Source organism: Rattus norvegicus, chromosome 2, assembly GCF_021556685.1.
Source record: "Rattus norvegicus strain SHRSP/BbbUtx chromosome 2, alternate assembly SHRSP_T2T, whole genome shotgun sequence".
Lineage (NCBI taxonomy): Eukaryota > Metazoa > Chordata > Mammalia > Rodentia > Muridae > Rattus > Rattus norvegicus.
In genome coordinates, this window is record NC_141535.1 from 116,399,758 (window position 1) to 116,418,041 (window position 18,284).

The 18,284-nt window shown below is 46.3% G+C and overlaps 1 protein-coding gene across 7 annotated transcripts in view; it reads right to left on the bottom strand.

Moving 5' to 3' along the window:
* Positions 1-2,233: 2,233 nt before the first annotated feature.
* The window catches only part of Zmat3 (zinc finger, matrin type 3), a 30,766-nt gene continuing 14,715 nt past the window's right edge, over positions 2,234-18,284 (bottom strand). For 2 of the 7 annotated variants that reach the window (NM_022548.3, XM_087632728.1), the window contains exons 3-6: positions 12,851-12,970; positions 11,020-11,186; positions 10,802-10,902; positions 2,234-8,753 (exon numbers count right to left, since the gene is read on the bottom strand). In NM_022548.3, coding sequence (NP_071993.1) covers positions 8,542-8,753; positions 10,802-10,902; positions 11,020-11,186; positions 12,851-12,970 — 600 coding nt within the window. In that variant the 3' untranslated portion in view covers positions 2,234-8,541. Of the gene's footprint in view, positions 8,757-10,801; positions 10,903-11,015; positions 11,187-12,850; positions 12,971-18,284 lie in introns of all 7 variants that reach the window. The other 5 variants (XM_087632713.1, XM_087632724.1, XR_015668498.1 and 2 more) reach the window with 4 other exon arrangements.

Here is an 18,284-nt window from a genome sequence, read left to right on the forward strand (position 1 = left end):
TCATGGCTACACAGCAAAGCAAGCGGATTCGATGCCACCCAACTGCACCCTAAAAGTGATCATAGCAACCCATTCTTTTATGCATGTGTTATTCATCTAATTCCTTAACTTTAAAAGTCAGAATAATGTGTGCCCATCAGGAGGGGGATTCCCCAAACTGAAATTTGGGTTATGGTGTAAGAGGCTACTACACCCTCAAAGGAAAAAAAAATAGGTCAAGCCACACACACTACTTGCTGGCTGTTCATCAAGATGCACTGGTGACACCAAAAGGAGGTAAACAGGAGAGAACAATTCATCAGCATCACACAGACCAGCTCCAGAAACTACTCAAGAAACTAGAGACACTGACAGCTCAAGGGGGAACAGAGTGAGTTCAGGATCTAGCTTGTCAAAAAAGAAATCACCTGTCAATGACCCACAGCACAGGAAGGGATGAGAAGGACCCGGGACCCCCTCACACCCTGACTCTAGACCTGACCTTCAGACATAGCAAGGCACAGCCTTTCCCAAATGTCCTGTCTCCTGAGCTGCAATGCACCATGCAGAGACGATTCTGTCCCTGCTCCAAGTGACAGGAAACGCTTAGTACTTTGAACTTAGTTCTTTTTTTTTTTTTTTTTTTTTTTTTTGGCTCTTTTTTTCGGAGCTGGGACCGAACCCAGGGCCTTGCGCTTCCTAGGTAAGCGCTCTACCACTGAGCTAAATCCCCAGCCCTGAACTTAGTTCTTATGCTGCCACTGTGATGTCTGCTCATTCAGCAACACTGTGCCTTTGGGTCAATTCTTTTTCCCACTTCCGATGGCCTTTTTTTGAGGCTCTAATTCCTTGTTCCCAATGTAGAGACTTGCACTATGGTCTCAGGTCTGTGCTTCTTGTCCACATGTAAGGAAACGTGAATCTAGGGGGTTGTTTTGTTTGGTTTTAAATAAAATAGGCATTCTGAAAGAATTTTATTTAGAATAAAACAGGCATTCACCACAATAGTTACTTTGGAAGCTTTATCAAGGGAAGCATTCCCCAATAATTATTGAAGGCACTGTGTCTGGATTTGCTTTATTTTCGAATTAATCTAAGTTTTGCTTCACTTACCAGTAAAACTCATATTGTCTGCAAGTTAAGCTAAATCCTAAAATCATTAAGGTCATCACAACAGCTAGCTACAAGCTTTGATGAGTCCACAAGGTGGCACTACATACCTGTGGGACACGTCTATAACCTGGTGCACTGTTGTTGAAATCAGAGCGAAAGAGCCTCTGGCTAACAAAGATTAGAAAATGAAGCTAATATGAAAGCCATCTTGTTCTTGTCTGGAGGGAAGGCTGCCATCCTAAGTACATTTGAAGCTCTAATTACATACTTAAAAACCCAAATGCCAAGCTTAACGCACCAGCTTCTCTCTTCCAAAGGCAGGTCTACATCTGCCCGCTGTCAGGAGCACTCCATCTCAGACACAGTCCCAGGGCAGGTGCACATCTCAAGTATGTTAGGGGGCTACACGTGTGCTAGGCACATTTGAACTAGGATTATATCTCAGTCCTATTAATACTCTTGTTGCACTGAGCTCAGGAGACAAGTCTTAAAGGCTCTTCACAAACACTGGGTGTGGCCTTCACACTCTTCCATCAGGTCACTGGCAGCCTGGGACTGTCCAGGGCTGTCTTACAAGCAGCTGTTAAGGTCCCCATCTCAGGACGTCTACAGGCAGAGAAACTGCAAGGGTCCTGTGACGTAGACACCTCTGATGCCCCTCCTCACGCCATTTTAGAGCTTACACTCTGCTTTTCAAACATTTACACTCAAGGCATGATCCACGCACCACACAGCACTCCAGAGATTGTGAGGACTGTGTTTCACAGGGATTATACCCATTTTACAGGTGAAACGCCCAAGGCATGACTGAGCTTCTGCTCTCTTGTGTGTTTCTTTCCAGAGGCAGTGGTCAGCCTGCTTCTGGGCTCGTTTTCTCAGAATTTGAAGGGAACATAAATATTGGAAGGTATCACAAAGCAGAATACTCACAGGTCCCGGGCTAGCTGGGAAGGAAGGTGGGGTGGACGGATAGCTAAGCGAACCCCACAGCAAGTCTGCAAATTCAGTGTCCTAAGCCACGGAAAGCACACGGTAGAGCACATGCGGCGTGAATGGGAACTCACAGCTCATCCGCAGTGTGTGGATAACACCTGTGTGCTGACCACTGGGCGCCCTTCGTCTCCCATTCATAACCACACACTTTTGAGATGAGACTCAGAAACTGTTTTATTGAACTGAACACAGAAAGTCCGTTACAGTATCATCAAGCCTTTATCAGAAATCAGTACATACATGAGAGTACACAGCCAAGATGAGCCAACATAAGTGGTCTAAGCTTAAATGACATTCGGACTTCTACACTTAATAGGCTGAGGGAGATAAAAACCGAAAGAACAACTTCAGTTTCACAATTCACAGTTGATTGGTTTGAATCCGGTGACGTCAGTCAGCTCTGTAGCCCCAGAACATAGAGACTGGCCCACTGCCCGATGGCCTGCTCAGATTCTCAATGGCCAAGTGACAAGTGGAGGGCGTGATATATGACACAGCCCCACTTTCGGGTTTGGACTGGCGTTTCTTAGCTGCGTCCCTTCCAGTGAAACAGCAAAAGCACATTTACAGGTCACCACACTGATCACATGAAGGGTTCCACACTCTCTCGGCTTCCTGCTTCATTTCTAACTTAAGACAATAGCTGTGTTAAAATGCACCCTTGATACTGAAAGCTAGGTCAGTGTTGCTTCCAGATCAAGAGCACATCCCAGGGAGGATATGTATGTCTCAGCAGACAGCTGGGATGCTCGACAGCAGAGCCTGGCATACCCAATAAGGCATTTCAAAGACGACACACAAAACCCATGCGGGGGGAGGGGGCGGGGGGGCGGGAAGACAGGTGAACAGAGTCAACATGAGACTTACAAAATGACACACTGGCTTACAGAACCTTTGGTGGGTGATCAGATAACCAGAAGAAGGCAGAACAACGACCGACCAGCCACTTCCAGGAGGGTTTGTTCCCAATAGGGCTTTGCCCTAAGACAATCAATATCGCTCTCCCTGACATATGGAGTCATTTCTTAAACAAAAAAAAGCATCAGGTAGAGAGTGCATGGGCGAGTCAGTGATGGGAACACCATTTGCAATAGTGAAACAATCAGGCAGACCCTGCATGAGTCGGTGTTCAACAGTGCAGTGAGATTTTAGCAATTGCTTTGGACGTAATTAAAACTACAATTTATTCATAGCTTGGCATGGTGGTACATGCCTGTAATCCCAGCACCAGGAGGTGGAGGCAGGAGGATCGGGGGAGTTCAAGGTCACCCTTGGCTGCGTGGTAGAATTGACTCACCTGAGCTACATGGAGCATCGCAAAACAACAAATGACCACGGGAAGAGAACTGTGAAATGTCTAAAACTAAAATTGTAATTGGTAGAAAATAAATACAGTCCTTCTAAGGGCACAAAGGAAGTGTTCAGTTACACTGGAAGCCTAAGGTTACAACCTAAGAGCACTCAGGGTTGGCCTGTGATTTGGTCCTACCCATCCGATCCATCCAACCTGAGCAAACCCCTTCAGTTCTGCAGAGCTGGCCACATAGGGTGGGCACAGGATGGAGGCAGACGGCAGTTTTCCCTGACATGACTGGGGGAAAGCTGGAGACTGCTCTAAGGCTTGCCCACCCCTCAGTGGACAGAACTGTTGTCTCCAAGTTTAATCCTGCTATGTACAGGCATAGGAGGCGAATGGTTATAGCGCCTGGGAGTTCACAGCAAGTCCTGTCCGGAACATAAGGTTTGTGGGCCAGGGAACCTGGTGCAGACTTGTTGGAAACTCTAAGCACACTCAAGAACAGAGACAAGGAAGACTGATATCCACAGGAGAGAACAGAGACTGTTTACTGGCTTAGGTTAAGACCTACACATGCGGTCTTCCTAAGACATTAACATTTAAATATTAATCCTAGTGTATGCTGCCCATGGTATGGACGCTGTCTGAAATGTATAGAGCCATCCGTCCTGAGGGGCAGACAGAAGAACACAGCAATTGGCTCATGGGAGATAGGAAGGAACACGAGTGGGGAAATGTCAATAGTAGGAGATAGAAGAGTTAGGTAGGTGTACTCCAAAATGTTTTCCACTTTGACAAATGTCCAAAATTCTTCGTAATAAAATTCTGAGGCAAATGTTACTATTTCTACATGAAAATTGGTTTAATTGTATGTTCAAAAGATCATAAAGACCTCAGGAATTTTAGCGTTTTCAGTTAGTCAAAGGAAGGAAGTTGTCGTTTCCAAAGGCCTCGATCTTGCTTGGCAAGCTCCCTCCATCCACGCAGAGATGAAGTCCAGCGTGATCTGGAGCTACTGTCCCAGACAGTCTCGCAATACACTGTTTGTAGATACATAATTGTCTCCACTCTACAGAAGAACCAGCTGGAACACGGTCAGTGTAGGAAGTTTTTCCAGCATCAGCATCTCAAGCTCTGAGTCCTCTGTAGCATCGAAGATGGCCGCCGAGGTGACCACTGCCAGCCTCAGCAGCCAGGCTCCTGTCCAGAGTGCACACTGTACCCAAAAGCAAACCGAGACTGCACTAAGAAACGGGGGGGACACACGACATAGAACAGAATTCACGAGGATCGTCGCTATTTCCAGCTATTTTATGAACAGTGGTTAATGGCAGTAAATTCTGTCGTCTCTACCCTCTGTGAAATGCTAACGCTTGCTAAAGGCACTCATATTCTGGGTTTAACGGACACAAGGTCACAGGGGACCATAAGCCAGGGCTTTTTTTGGTAGCTACAGAGAAAGGGCGTTCACAGAGTCCCTATTGATAATGGAAGGAAATGCCACACAGCTATCCACACAAATGTCGCATGAGAGGTTATTTACACAGCTAGTGTCCACTCAGCTACGCTGACATGGCAGCTCACGGGACACTCGCCCAAACACAACACAAAAGCAACAAAGCTTTTTTTTTTTTAATTCACATATAAAACGCCTAACAGAGAGTTAAGGGGAGGGGGCAAGGTAGAATTTTTTTTTAAACACCTGTTCCAAATATCTACATAAACTTCTGCATACACCAACAAAATGTTTCCCCATTTCTAAAGACGCTCCAGCGCTTGGGTACACAGCCCACCAGTTTTTCTGGTAAATACTTCCAGCCCAAGTTCTTGACATTTACAGAACATTCTTGGGCCTCTCCGCAAAGAAAGCACTACGAGGAAGTCACTCACCTGCCCTTGGACTGACTGGCACTGCTCATTCTCCCCGGAATCGCAGGCTGGGATAGTTCCAAGTCCCTAGCTACACAGAACACTTAATCAGGTATACATATGTATGTATAATGTTTTCTCCCTGCTGGGATTGTAGGGCTGTAGACCAAGGGCTACACAAAGCTCCACAGGGCAGCTCTGTAGGGGTGAGGCGGGAAAGTCACCTCAGCGTATCACAAGCTCTCAGCCATGGCCCTTCATCCATTTCCAGGGCTTCAAACCTCCTAACTCTTGAAGCCAGTGGCAAACCAAAAGGGAAAGTGTTGAGGAGGAACTTTTGTCAAGACAAACAGTGTGGGAGAATGCAGGATTCAGTTTGTAAGAGGCAAGCAGACAGGCGTAAAACAACAGGCATGCATTTACAAGCAGCAGGACTAGATCAACCCAGACCAGCAAAATGCCTGCTTAATGCGATGTCTACAAGGTCAAAGGACACAGGGCTATATCTGAACTTCCAAAGCTAATGCCCTCTGAAGGCATATGGGATCCAGACCATCTGACTGAAACCGGACTCTTCCTGAAGCCTTAGATCCGGGTGTTCTGATTGGCCTCAGAATGAAGCAGAGAGCCACACAGGAACAGACCTCGATGCTACAGATAATCGATGAAACTGCAATTACTTAATTTTGGACCAAGGTCCCCCTTACACTTCTGTCCATCCATGACTGTGACATCCAAAATGTATAGGATTCCTGGGGAACGGGAGCGGGGGGTGGGGGGGGGATTCCTACTGCAAAACTAAGCTAACAGAGAGCTCGCCTAACTGACTCAGATGCCACCGAAGCTTGACCAGACAAGGAAGGGACGCTGTCCATACAGAGTTCACAGAGTGAGAAACTGCACCATTGCAGTTCTGACAGCCTCTGCCCTACCCACTGAATACAAGTAAGGACAACACAGCCTCAGTCAGGGAACTTCTAAGTGTTTGAGACATCCACAACAATGACCATAGCCGTTACTTATAAACTTCCAGAGGTCGGAAACAAACGGAGTTATCATAGGCAACCTGGTACCAGAGTGTCATAAAACAAACACATCACCCTCTCTAGTTCAAAGGAGTATAGAAATAACACCAGAAATCTAACATTTACTCTAAAAGAAACCACACTTATGCGTCCCTAACATCCATTAAGGGCACTGGGAGACTAGAAACCTGAATTCATGAGGCTTGAAAACACATCAAGTCCTTAAGTCCACTGTTTTCTGTATATACAGGAGGAGAGCATTTGGGGATGGGGGAAGGGGATATCCTTTGACTTGATTCCCAGAGGAAAAAACTCAAAGCAGATGAGTGTCAACTTTTATAAAATGTAAATCCATACCCAGAATCTTTCAAGGTTATCTGAGATAAAGATGAGGTGAAACTGTCTCTGGGATATCATATAAAACTGGGGACACAAACACAGAAACACTTAGACACACACCCTGTGAGAAAACAGATGAGACTGTTAAACCATCACAGAACAAGTGGCCAACAATATATTTAAGTCTACCGAAGAATTATATTGAGCAGCAAAATGAGCAACCGAACGGCTAACAAGACACACCCTAAATTGCCCTAAACTGACCAGCTCTGTAGACGGCCACAGGAGGGGTCCTTGGTATGAGGAACTACAAATGGAGATCAAATCTTACACTAATGCTGTACTTTCTTCTGTTTGTAAGGGGCAAGTGCTTAACCGAACAGTTCTACTTTTCCAGAAACCAGCAATTTCACCAGGAGAAAGTAACCTGGTACTGTTCCAGAAGCTAATCATAAAATTAACCTTTCATTGTGGGTCCTCAACTATTCTAAAGAAGAAAAGGAAAGGAGGGAGCTGAGCGTTTCCTCCCTCTCCTTCTGCCCAGAGAACTCTCAGGTGGCACGAAGAGTGAAATATGTATTTGTTAAATAGTGCAAAATACTGCTTGCTCTAAGCCTTCTGCAGAAGCATACCTCCCTAAGAGCACGGGCGTGCTGGCCTCACACACAGGAAGGAAAAGGGGAGGACAAAGGACACACGGTGAACACAAGTTCACATAACACTCCATCAGTCCGTCTAGACATACACTATGGCTTTTTATTTAAAAAATAAGAATCCCATTATAATCATTAGACACCAAAGTCATCTGTGTTTTTCAGTCTCTTCAAGGAGGCAAAGAAGAAAATGCAATGTTTGTATGTTTTTCTATTGGAAATGACACCGAAACTTGATCAGCTTAGAAAGAAAGAAAAAAAGAAAGAAAGAAAGAAAGAAAGAAAGAAAGAAAGAAAGAAAGAAAGGAAAAGAAAAGAAGAGAGAGAGAGGAAATTTTCCACTTAAGAAACAGCAGACGGGTATCTTCCAGGCACGCCCATGTCAGGGCAGTGTCAGGATGCAATCGTCAAAAAGCCATAGAATGACTGTCCCAGGAGTTCACACAATCATCAGTGAAAATAGAATTCCAAATTGAAATCTCAAACACATCCTTGCATTTCCTTGAATCATCTGAAAATATATTTTCTAAAAGAATATCCATCTTCAACTCATTAGTCAAATCTGGGTCTCCGAAACTGCCGGCACATCTGGGCCAAGAGAATGGGGTGAGCGGAGAAGCTGATCTAAGTACAGGAGGAGATAGGATTACATGTGTGCAGTTCACAGCTGGAGATGACGTTACATGTCCACAAGAACATAGTATTCTGGACGTGTATGAATTCAAGAAAACCTATGTGTCAATTATGGAGGGAGAGTTATGCCACAGAGAACCAGGGGCTGCTGAGAGACCCATGCACACACCATGACAGCACATCTTACCAACACCACACTGTAGTAATGGTTCCCAGGAGCATCCGGAAACAGGAATCTCCGTTTACCTGTCTCCTCTATAATCAGAAGAACTCAAGTCAATTCGTCTAATGTGCGTAAAACTAAAACTGCAAAAGTGGGTGCCATCCTTAAATATTCATGGCTCTAAATGGTCAGGCTACTACTGCTTAACCAGAACTTGGCCAAGATAAGAAGTTACACCTGAGGGGGCAGGAAGCTCACACACCACTGTGAGTTGTTTAACACAGCTGGCCCAAAAGAGCATCGTCGTGACTTATGAGAAACACTTCCCTCGCCCACCCCGACCTGGCGGCTCATGGCACCACTGCAGGTTACTCGCACTAAGCAGAAGAATGAGGAATGTAGGCATGGAGGACCACAAAGCAAGGCAGGTCGACAGAAGGCAAACAGGCAGGACAGGCTTCTCTGTGAGGGCGGCCATCACTGAACGTAGCCCAGGTTCTCCATCTCGCTCCTGTACCGCTGCTCGGACACCTTGCTTTTGTGCTGCTTGCTCTCTAGATGCTGCCGGAACTCCACCTCTTCGCCAGCTCCGACGTTACACATCGAGCAGTAAAACTGGCCACTTGGAGTAACGCACATGGCGAGATCTCGCGGGATCCTCTGCCGAGAACGGGCGTTGAAGTAAGGACCTGCTGAAGCGAGAGATAGCGTGAGGGTCAAGGAAGGGGAGGGGTGGGGCTTGAGTTCGGGTCTCCAGCACCCACATAAAAGCATCATGGCCTGGGCTTGTAACCACAGTGCAGAAGGCAGAGACGGGTGGATCCTGGGGACTTGCTGGCCAGCTAGCCTAGCCAATCAGTAAGCTGTAAGTAAGTTCAGGGAGTGAACCGGTCTTAAAATGTAAGGTGGAGAGCAATAGAGAAAGACGCCCCAAAATTAAACCTCTAGCCTTTACACACTCACCACACACACACACACACACACACACGCATGCACGCACGCGCGCGCGCGCGAATCCTCAGAATGTCCATTTAGTAAAAATACTTCACCAGTCCTCATTGTGATCTGTAACTCTAAATTCAAATTCCGACTCTTAACTTTAAATGAAGGAGGGGTGAATGAATTTTTTTCTTTAGTTACATGTACACAAAAGTTCAATTATAAATATAAACATGATTTTCCAACTAGTGCCAGGGCACTGACTATAAAGCCAAGCCTGTAGTTCTAAATGCTCACGGCTCTTAAAAATGTTTAAAGACTAGCCACTCCTGAAACACATGCAGCAGAGGATGGCCTCATCAGGTATCAGCTTAAGGGGAAGCATGTGGTCCTGTGGAGGCTTGACGCTCCAGAGAAGGGGAGTGCTAGAGAGGTGAGGTGTGGGTGGACAGTAGAGCATCCTCTTAGAGACAATGGGGATGGGGTGGGGAATTCATGGAGGGGAGACCAAGAAGGTGGATAACATTTGAAATGTAAACATAAAATGGTTAACAATAAAAAAGAAAAAGAAAAAGAAAAAAAATAAGAAAATAAAACGACTGTAGCCAAGCATGGCGGCTTGTGCCTGAAGCAAAGGACTGTGACAAATCTGAAGCCAGCGTGAGGACCAGGGTAAACCCATGGCTCCAGCCCCATCTCTGTTTGGATTGCTCTACTCAAAGAACCTGATCTGTGTCATCCCCATCCTAAAATATACTTTCCTTGACATTAACACGGCTAGGAGATGTTCCTTCATCTCGGCCATCTTTGTCTTTCAGTAGACTTTGGCCATAACTAGTAATAGGCTAAGATCACATCTATCAGACCAAAGGCTTTTCTGACTTTCTGTATCTTGTTATTCAGCTGTCTCTTGTTATTCGGTGAAATCTGGTTTTGTTGTTGTTGTTTTTGTTTCCCTGCTTGTACAAACAGCCCCTGCTGGCGTGCATGGCACAGGAGGGCTGTGGTAGCCAGGACTCCGATAAGCAGAGAACACTCCCATAAACACACGGCTCTCCAATGAATGCACACATCACAAGAACTTCCTAGAGAACTCTCATTTATTATCTGTTTAAAGGTCACACTGAACGTGGTGTGACTTAAAATCAGGAAGCATGAGTGTGCATACGTGCCTGCACCCGTGTCCAGTTTCTCCCTTAATAACTCCCTACCTTCTATTTCGAGCCAGAGTCTCAGAGTTCTGAGTCTGAACCTGGAGCTTGCTGACTTAGCTACGCTGTTAGGCCAGTGAGCTCCAGGGACCTTCCATCTCCACCTGAGGTAAGAGGTGTTGTGAACTGCTGCACCTGGCTTTTTCCACTTCAGACTGGAATCAAACTCGGGTCCTCGTGCTTGCATGCCTGCACCATCTTCCCAGCCCACAAGGGGGTCCATTTTATAACGGGCTTTACATATCTCATCTGATAACTAATTTTTTTCTTTTTTCTTTTTTTTTTTTTTCCGGAGCTGGGGACCGAACCCAGGGCCTTGCACTCGCTAGGCAAGTGCTCTACCGCTGAGCTAAATCCCCAACCCTCTGATAACTATTTTTAAGAAGGACGTAAAAGAGACTCTAAAACACTAAATCCAAGATAAATAGTCTACTGAATAGGAAATAGAGAATACCAGAAAGAAACAGCAGGCTGTCAGCTAGAAGAGCAACTCAGGAAAACAATCACTAACCTAATTCGTTAGGCCCACCTACTGCTATCGTTTGCAGACACATGTGGGCTTTGTACACTCGGGACACACAGGCTACCTGAATTGCTCTGGACTGTATACATATTCCTCCTGGTGGTCACCATCTTAAATTCACTCCCTTCTTTCCGGGTCCGCCGTTGCCCCGCCTCTGCAGAGTCCCTGGTGAAAGGAATTTGAAATGAGTGAGCCAGCCGAACAAAGCTCCCTTTCAGCTCCTCCTCTGCCACAGTTGCTCTCACATAACAATCTGTCCTCAGAGGCAATGGCAATACCTACGAGAATGAGTGGCTCTGAGCTTCGGCCAGACGAAGTCTCTTGGCGTGGTTCTTCCCCTGGTAGTGCGCCTGTGCCACCGCGGGGGAGCTGAAGGAGGCATCGCACAGCTTACAGTAGTCATTCTCTGTGGCCAGGATCACCCTGCCCCCTGGCTTGCAGGAGCCCACCTGCCAGCAAAGACACAGAAGCAGAGAGTGACACCTCTCTCCTCCAAGATCCTTCAGAGCCCTGAGATGTGAGGCACTGAATAAGAAAGTAAACCCAGGGAAAGAGAGACTGGAAGCCCTAACTTAGTGTCCATTGGGGAAAAAAAATGGTTTTGAAGTGTGGACATTAAGGGGTAGGAGGCAAGTGAATAAGTAAAGAAGTCTACTCAAAATCCACCAATAGGCAAGCGCTCTACCACTGAGCTAAATCCCCAACCCCCAAAATCCACCAATAAACAATGAGCACCTACTGTGTGCTGAGCAGTCCACCTTATTGAGCACCAACTGTGAACTGAGCAGCCCACCTAGACTCAAAGCCGAAGTTTTGAAAGTTCTGGTCCTACAACCTCTCCAAACCACCTGTGCCTATACAGCCAGGGAAAGCTCGCCTTGCTAAGCCAGGAAACCAAACACAAGATACTAAACTGCACTGGGCTAGCAAAAAGTTACAAAGTAAACTTTGGGTGGAAGAGAGTATATGGTTAAGTTTGTAGAAACCATACCTTATCTAGAAAAACTGGGGGGTGGGGTGGGGAACAAGCTAGCATTGTCTGACCTGGAAGAGAAGATTCTCCAGGGGCATCTTCACATTTCACAGAGTTTGTGCTAAACAAGCAAAGTAGCCTGTGCTATTTTTCCAAGAGGAAAGGGTCAGCCACTTGACTGGTAATGTACAAACCACTCGGCTGGAGGTGCCTCTGCTACTACTTTTAATATCTCATTTCCCGTAAGTCTGAGGAGGAGACCCAGCAGGGGAACCTATTTGAGGGAGAAAACACTCCAGAAAGTAACATACCTTGGTGGTTCGGAATATCAGGCTTGGGTGAAACAAAATTTTGCTTTGCAACATTTCAAAATGTACAACATCATGGAAAGTTCCTTAGCTTTCCCAGGCTTCTAATAAAGCCCCCAAGAGGCTCGTGCTGCCAGCCCGTGGACCACGCTCTGAATAATAAGGTCAACACTTCCAAGTAATGGCAAATACTAAATGAGGTCAGGGTCCAGGACTAGAATGAAGCCAATTAGAAACTTACCTAGTGTGCGGGATTTAAGCCAGCATCAAAGCAATCAAGAGAAATAATATTTCAATGGAATTTTTTTTTAGATTTATTTTACTTCACACATGTGAGCTTTTTTGTCTATGTGTATACATGTGTAACACATGGACCTGGAGCCCTCAGAAATCAGAAGAACTTCCTCTAGAACTGGAGTTATAGATAATTGTGAGTCCACCTTGGGGATGCTTGGAACAAAACCCAGGACTCACAAGAGCAGTAAATGCTCTTAACCACTGAGCCATTTCTCTAGACCTTAAATGTTTTTAGTTGTTGTTGTTGTTGTTGTTGTTGTTGTTGTTGTTGTTGTTGTTGTTTTCACAGCACAGCCTAGACACTGCATGGCCACTGAACCTAAATCTGCAGCCACAGAACAATAGACATGACAGTATTGTTCCACGATCCCACACATCACTGCCAAATCCAGTGAGAGACCCAAGGCTCGAACTTTCTGGCAGACACAGCTATAGGAGTTAGGAGTACCGAGAACCTTTCAGGGCACTGCCCAGCCTGACCCTGACACAGGCACAGGCAACTGTACCCATGACCATGTGTATAGGACAGCCTCACCTGGGGAGGGACAGGGACGAGGGGTGTGGCTACAGGCTCCGCCACGCTGCTCATCCTGGCTGGAGGAGGGCAGCTGTTAGCTGCATAATAATTTCGGAGTTTCTTGCCATGGTTTTTACCCTAGAGGTAAACACAAAGCAGACAATCACAACAAGGACGCTTTGTCAGATGGCGATCACCCATGCACCCCCCACCCCGGCAGCACTATCTTTGATGTGCACCCAGGGCAACAGACCACTGGCCAGCTCTGGATCCATCTTAAAGAACAAGAGTCCATGGCTTGCTCTGTGTTCCCTTGCTGCGGTAAACGTCATGACCAAAAGCAACTTGGTAGAGGAAATGGTTTAATTTAGCTTACACGTCCAGGTCACTAAGTCAGAGCACAAACTTAGGCAGGGCCGGACGGGACTCAAGCAGTAACCATGGATGAACACTGCTTCCCAGTTTCCTCACTGGCTCATGCTCAGCGGGCTTCCTTAGACAGCCCAGACCCACCCTAGGTAAAGATGGTGACACCCGCTGTGGCCTGGACCCTCTGACATCAACTATTAATCAAGACAACATCTCACACACATAGTCAAGACCAACCCGACTGAAGCAATCGTTCAACTGAGGTCCCCTCTTCCCAAGGGGTTGTGTCAGTAATAACTAACCAAGGGCAGGGTCTATCATTTGGTTCTAAGAGAACCACTGTATTTTATCTGGAGCAGGTAACAGAATGCAGCCAAAAGAAATTAATTTCCTCTAAGTGTCTAGAGAAGACTCGCATGACCCAGTGCTGTGTCCTGTCTAAAGCTTATCACCACTGCTTCAACAGAAATCTCGAGATGCTCTGATCTAACTGGCTTCCGAATCAAGTAATGAGATGGCTAATCCAATCACTTTTACAAACACAGCCCTTACGTTGAGTCACTTCATGCAGAGGTCAATGTGCACGAGCCTCCGTTCATTCACTGCTCATAGAAACCCTGTAACAATCTGCCGATATCCACCGACCATGTCTCCCTCACAGTGGAGGAACTGCTGTGGGTGCACACCTTCAGAAGGGAACATTAGCAGAGCCATGACTCTTGGTGGCTTGGGGCAACATTACAGACTTCTCCCAAGTCAGAGTGGCCTTTCTCACCAAGTCTTAAGTTACAAATCACAGGAATATATCCCTTAAGCTAACAGATAAATACAAACTGGTGGGAAGAATCAGAAGCACTCTGGCGGGACTGCAGAGATGACCTGGAAGTTAAGAATTTCCCACCACCGTAGAGGACTGGGGTGCAGTTCCCAGCACCCACATCAGGCACTCACAGGCACCTGTAATTGCAATTCTAGGAGATCGATGCCTTCTTCCAGCCTCCGTACACTCTATATACACACGCCGCAAATAAATACACTCATGAATAACTACATCACCTTTAAAAGTACTCTGAATACGGGTAAAACAGTTCATTGCTTTGAAACCATGTTGTAGAAGTTAAGCCTACACTTACCATCTACTACCTACGAGAGTCAAGCTTCTGGCCCCTCTGTGACTTTATCTTACGTGAGCTCTGAGCAATACGACACCACTGACCGTCCCTCAGTCCTTCTCAGAACATCTGTCTTCTGTGGCTTCCTCTCACCTCTTCCCATCTCTCTTCCCCCGTCAGACCTTAAGCTCTACAGTGTCCGAGGCCCACCCTGGCCTTCCTCTCCATCTGTGCTCCAACTCTACTTCCTACAGACAGTGAATAAACGGTGGCAGAGGGTTGTGGCTGTGCATTCCTTTTATCCCACCCAGCACTGAGGAGGCAGAGGCAGGTGGATCTCTAGGAGTTCAAGGCCAGCCTAGTCTCCGTAGTAAGTTCCAAGCCAGCCAAGGCTATATAGTGAGAGTCTATACCAAATAAACAAATAAACAACAGACATGGTAGTACACACCTGTAGTTCCAGTTAGTGGGGAGGCTGAGGAAGGAGGTTCACACAGGTTCAAGGCCTGCCTGGGTAACTAAGTCTCGGAACACAGTACAAGAACACAGTACTGTGAGGGGAGTTCTGAGTGCTTGTGAGAAATCTCTAAAAACCAAAGCACAGTCCTGTGACCTCGGTGTCTTTAACAAACGCAAGACCGTTCGTTCCCACAGTTTTCATGCTCCTCCAGGTGCATGTCAGACAGGACTGGGTCTACCTCAGCTGTTATTCACGTGCCTCTATGGAAAAACATGTTCACCATGTTGGCTGTCCTCGGGATTCACTTTACTCAGGTGACTCTCAACCCTCAGAGTGTAAACTGTCTGATGCTCTGAATAAAGTTGGCTACTGCGCAGGACTGCAGTTCACCTCATCTTTAGGCCCCACTGTCCCAGGCCACCAACAAGAGCAGGGAACGCAGGACTATCTGAAAATTAAGACTTGAGAAGGGGTGAGAGACACAGCTCAGTGACTGAACACATACCTCCCATGAGCCCTGGTCCCATGCCCAGCACCACCCCTTCCCACACTCTTTGGCAAGCCCCACTGTAATCAATAGTCAGTGCGGAGGAGAAACATCACTAACTAAGCAAAAGTGCGATGAGAAATAAAAACACACGTGCGGTCTCAAAATATCTGTCCATATGATCCTTACTCAACAGGGAAACGGCATCTTTTCCAAGGAGATCCTGGTAGACACCACCTTAATTGCGAGATAATTAGCATCATGGAAACATCCTGAGTCACGCAGCAGAAAGGACACGGTATCATGTCTTTAGTACTCTTGCCAAAACCAACTAGCCTAAACCGGGCAAAATCTGCAACACTCAACAAAACCATTCTTCAAAAACTCTAAGGTCATTAAGGGAGGCAAAGATGAGGAGGAGGAGGTGGAGGAGTGGCCTGTCTAAGTTAAAGGAAACATTAAAACACCAGAGGCAAAAGGGGCTCTCCGTAGACAGCGGTGAAATGACAACAGTCTGCAAAGTTCAGAGGTCGTGCAGTTTTCATCCATGTTGGCGCTGTGGCGGGCTTGGGGTGAGTTTATTGTTGCTTCTGTTTTTGAAACAGGGTCTAGGCAGCTCAGACTGGCCTAGAACTCTCTGTGAAGCCAAGCAGAACACCTGACCATCCTGCCATCCTCCCACCACCTCCCAAGGGCTTGTCAGCCTGCCAATCGCCCAGCTCAGGATCTGTGCCTGAGAACTGATCATTGTACTTCTATGTAGACATCCACACTTGGGAAACTGGATGAAGCTCAAGTCTAAGACCATTCAAACTAGAAGCAGTGATCAAGTTTTCCAAATCCTTAAGAAAGTACCAAAACAGGAAATAACCATCCACATGCAGAGTCCATGGTACCCGGGGACCATCCTCAGTTGTCAAAAACCACTGTCCTCAAAAGCAAAAGCATGATGTATTTCTAATACTGCACATCAGGCAGGTTGTAAGACTACAAAATAAATACTCAAGTTCATGACTTCAAATAAGCTCCGATCCTCCTGTCTGAGAGAGAAATGCAGGGATGGAAATGGAGAGGAGTCTGAGGAAAAGAAGGTCCAGCGACAGGCCCAAAGGGGAATCCAGCTCAAGGGGAGGCCCCAAGACCTGACACCATTACTGAGGCTATGGGGCATTCACAAAAAGGGACCTATCATGACTGCCCTCCAAAAGACCCAACAAGTAACTGAAAGACTCAGGTGCAGATATGTGCATTCAACCAATGGACAGAAGCTGCTGACCCCTCCAGGTGAATTAGGGAAAAGCTGGAGGAAGCTGAGGAGGAGGGCTACCCTGTAGGAGGACCAGCAGTCTCAATTAACCTGGACCCCCAAGATCTCTCAGACACTGGATCACCCACCAGGCAGCATACACCAGCTGAGATGAGGCCTCCAATACATATGCAGCAGGGGACTCCCAGGTCTGGGTTCAGTCAGAGAAGATACACCTAACCCTCAAGAGACTGGAGGCCCTAAGAAGTTTAGAGGTCTGATGGGGTAGGTGGAGTGGGATATCCTGATAGAGGGGGGCAGGGGGAGGGGGAGAATGGGATGTGGAACCCTCAGGGGGTGGGCCAGGAGGGGAATAAAATCTGGAGTGTAAAAATAAATAAATAAACAAACAAATAAGTAAATAAATAAATTTTTAATTGAATTCCTATTTAAAAAGGATGCTCTGAAAAGAGTAAGAAATCAAGAGCCTTGGTGTTTAAAGAATGGCTATCAAATTAAAAAAGAAAAAAAATAGAAGCTGGGTGTGGTGACACACACTTTTAATCTCAGCCCTTGGGAGATCTTTGTCATATAAGGCCAGCATGGTCTATAGAGTGAGTTCCAGGATAACTAAGGCTAAATAAAGAGTGAGACCCTGTATCAAAAACCAAAAAACAGGGCTGGAGAGATGGCTCAGTGGTTAAGAGCACTGACTGCTTTTCCAGAGGTCCTGAGTTCAATTCCCAGCAACAACATGGTAGCTCTCAACCATCTATAATGGAGTCTGATGCCCTCTTCTGGTGTGTCTGAAGTTAACAAAAGTGTGCTCACATACATAAAATAAATAAATCTTCAAAAAAACAAGTAAAAAGATAAATAAAATTAATATAGTATTTCAAATCAAGGCTACTTCTAAAATTAAAACTAAATGAACTAATAATTAGAAGGGAGGAGACAGAAGCCCACCCTAGCCCCTTGGAATGGGCAATGCAGAGTCCACCCTCGCCCCTCAGGACAGGCAGTGCAGAGCCCTCCCTGACCCCTCAGTTTCACTTCTGGTGTCACACTGTATAACACAGAAAACTCCAGAATAAAGATGCACACATTTTGGCCAGGCATGGTGTCACACACCTTTAATACCAACACTCAGGAGGCAGAGGCAGGTGGATCTCTAAGAGTTCAAAGTCAGCCTGGTCTATAAATCAAGTTCCAGGACAGCTAGGGTTGTTACAGAGAATCCCTATGTCAAAATCAAACAAACAAAAACAAAAAAAGGAAAGAAAAGGAAAAAAAAAGACTCACAATTCACACATTTTAAAAACGCTCGTAATTCGTCTGCCTGGGTATGACCCACCCTTTCTTCTGGTTTACCTGAGTTCACTAAACCTGCTACCACCTCAGTCCTCAGTCACCAACCAGGAGATAGATGTCGTCGTATCACAACACCTGTGTGCCAGGAACCACCACTTTCTGTAAGTGCTACAATGCTGGCGTCCATTCACGACAAAGAGAAACTAGAAGGCACTCCCTTGAAGTGAAAAAGTTCTCAACTTAATAAAGGAAAGATAATATGCTGAGGTGCCTCATGTCTACACTGAGGACAGACTGATCCATGAATTGTGATGGATGGAAAGTCCATGCTGGGCCATGGCCACCTTCAGACCACACATGTCACAGCCATGTGCACGAGTGCCCAGTTAAACTTGTGAATGCATGTGTAGGAAAGCATGACACGTATGGGAGTGGTACCATCCAGAGTGTCAGGCAACCTCTGGAGG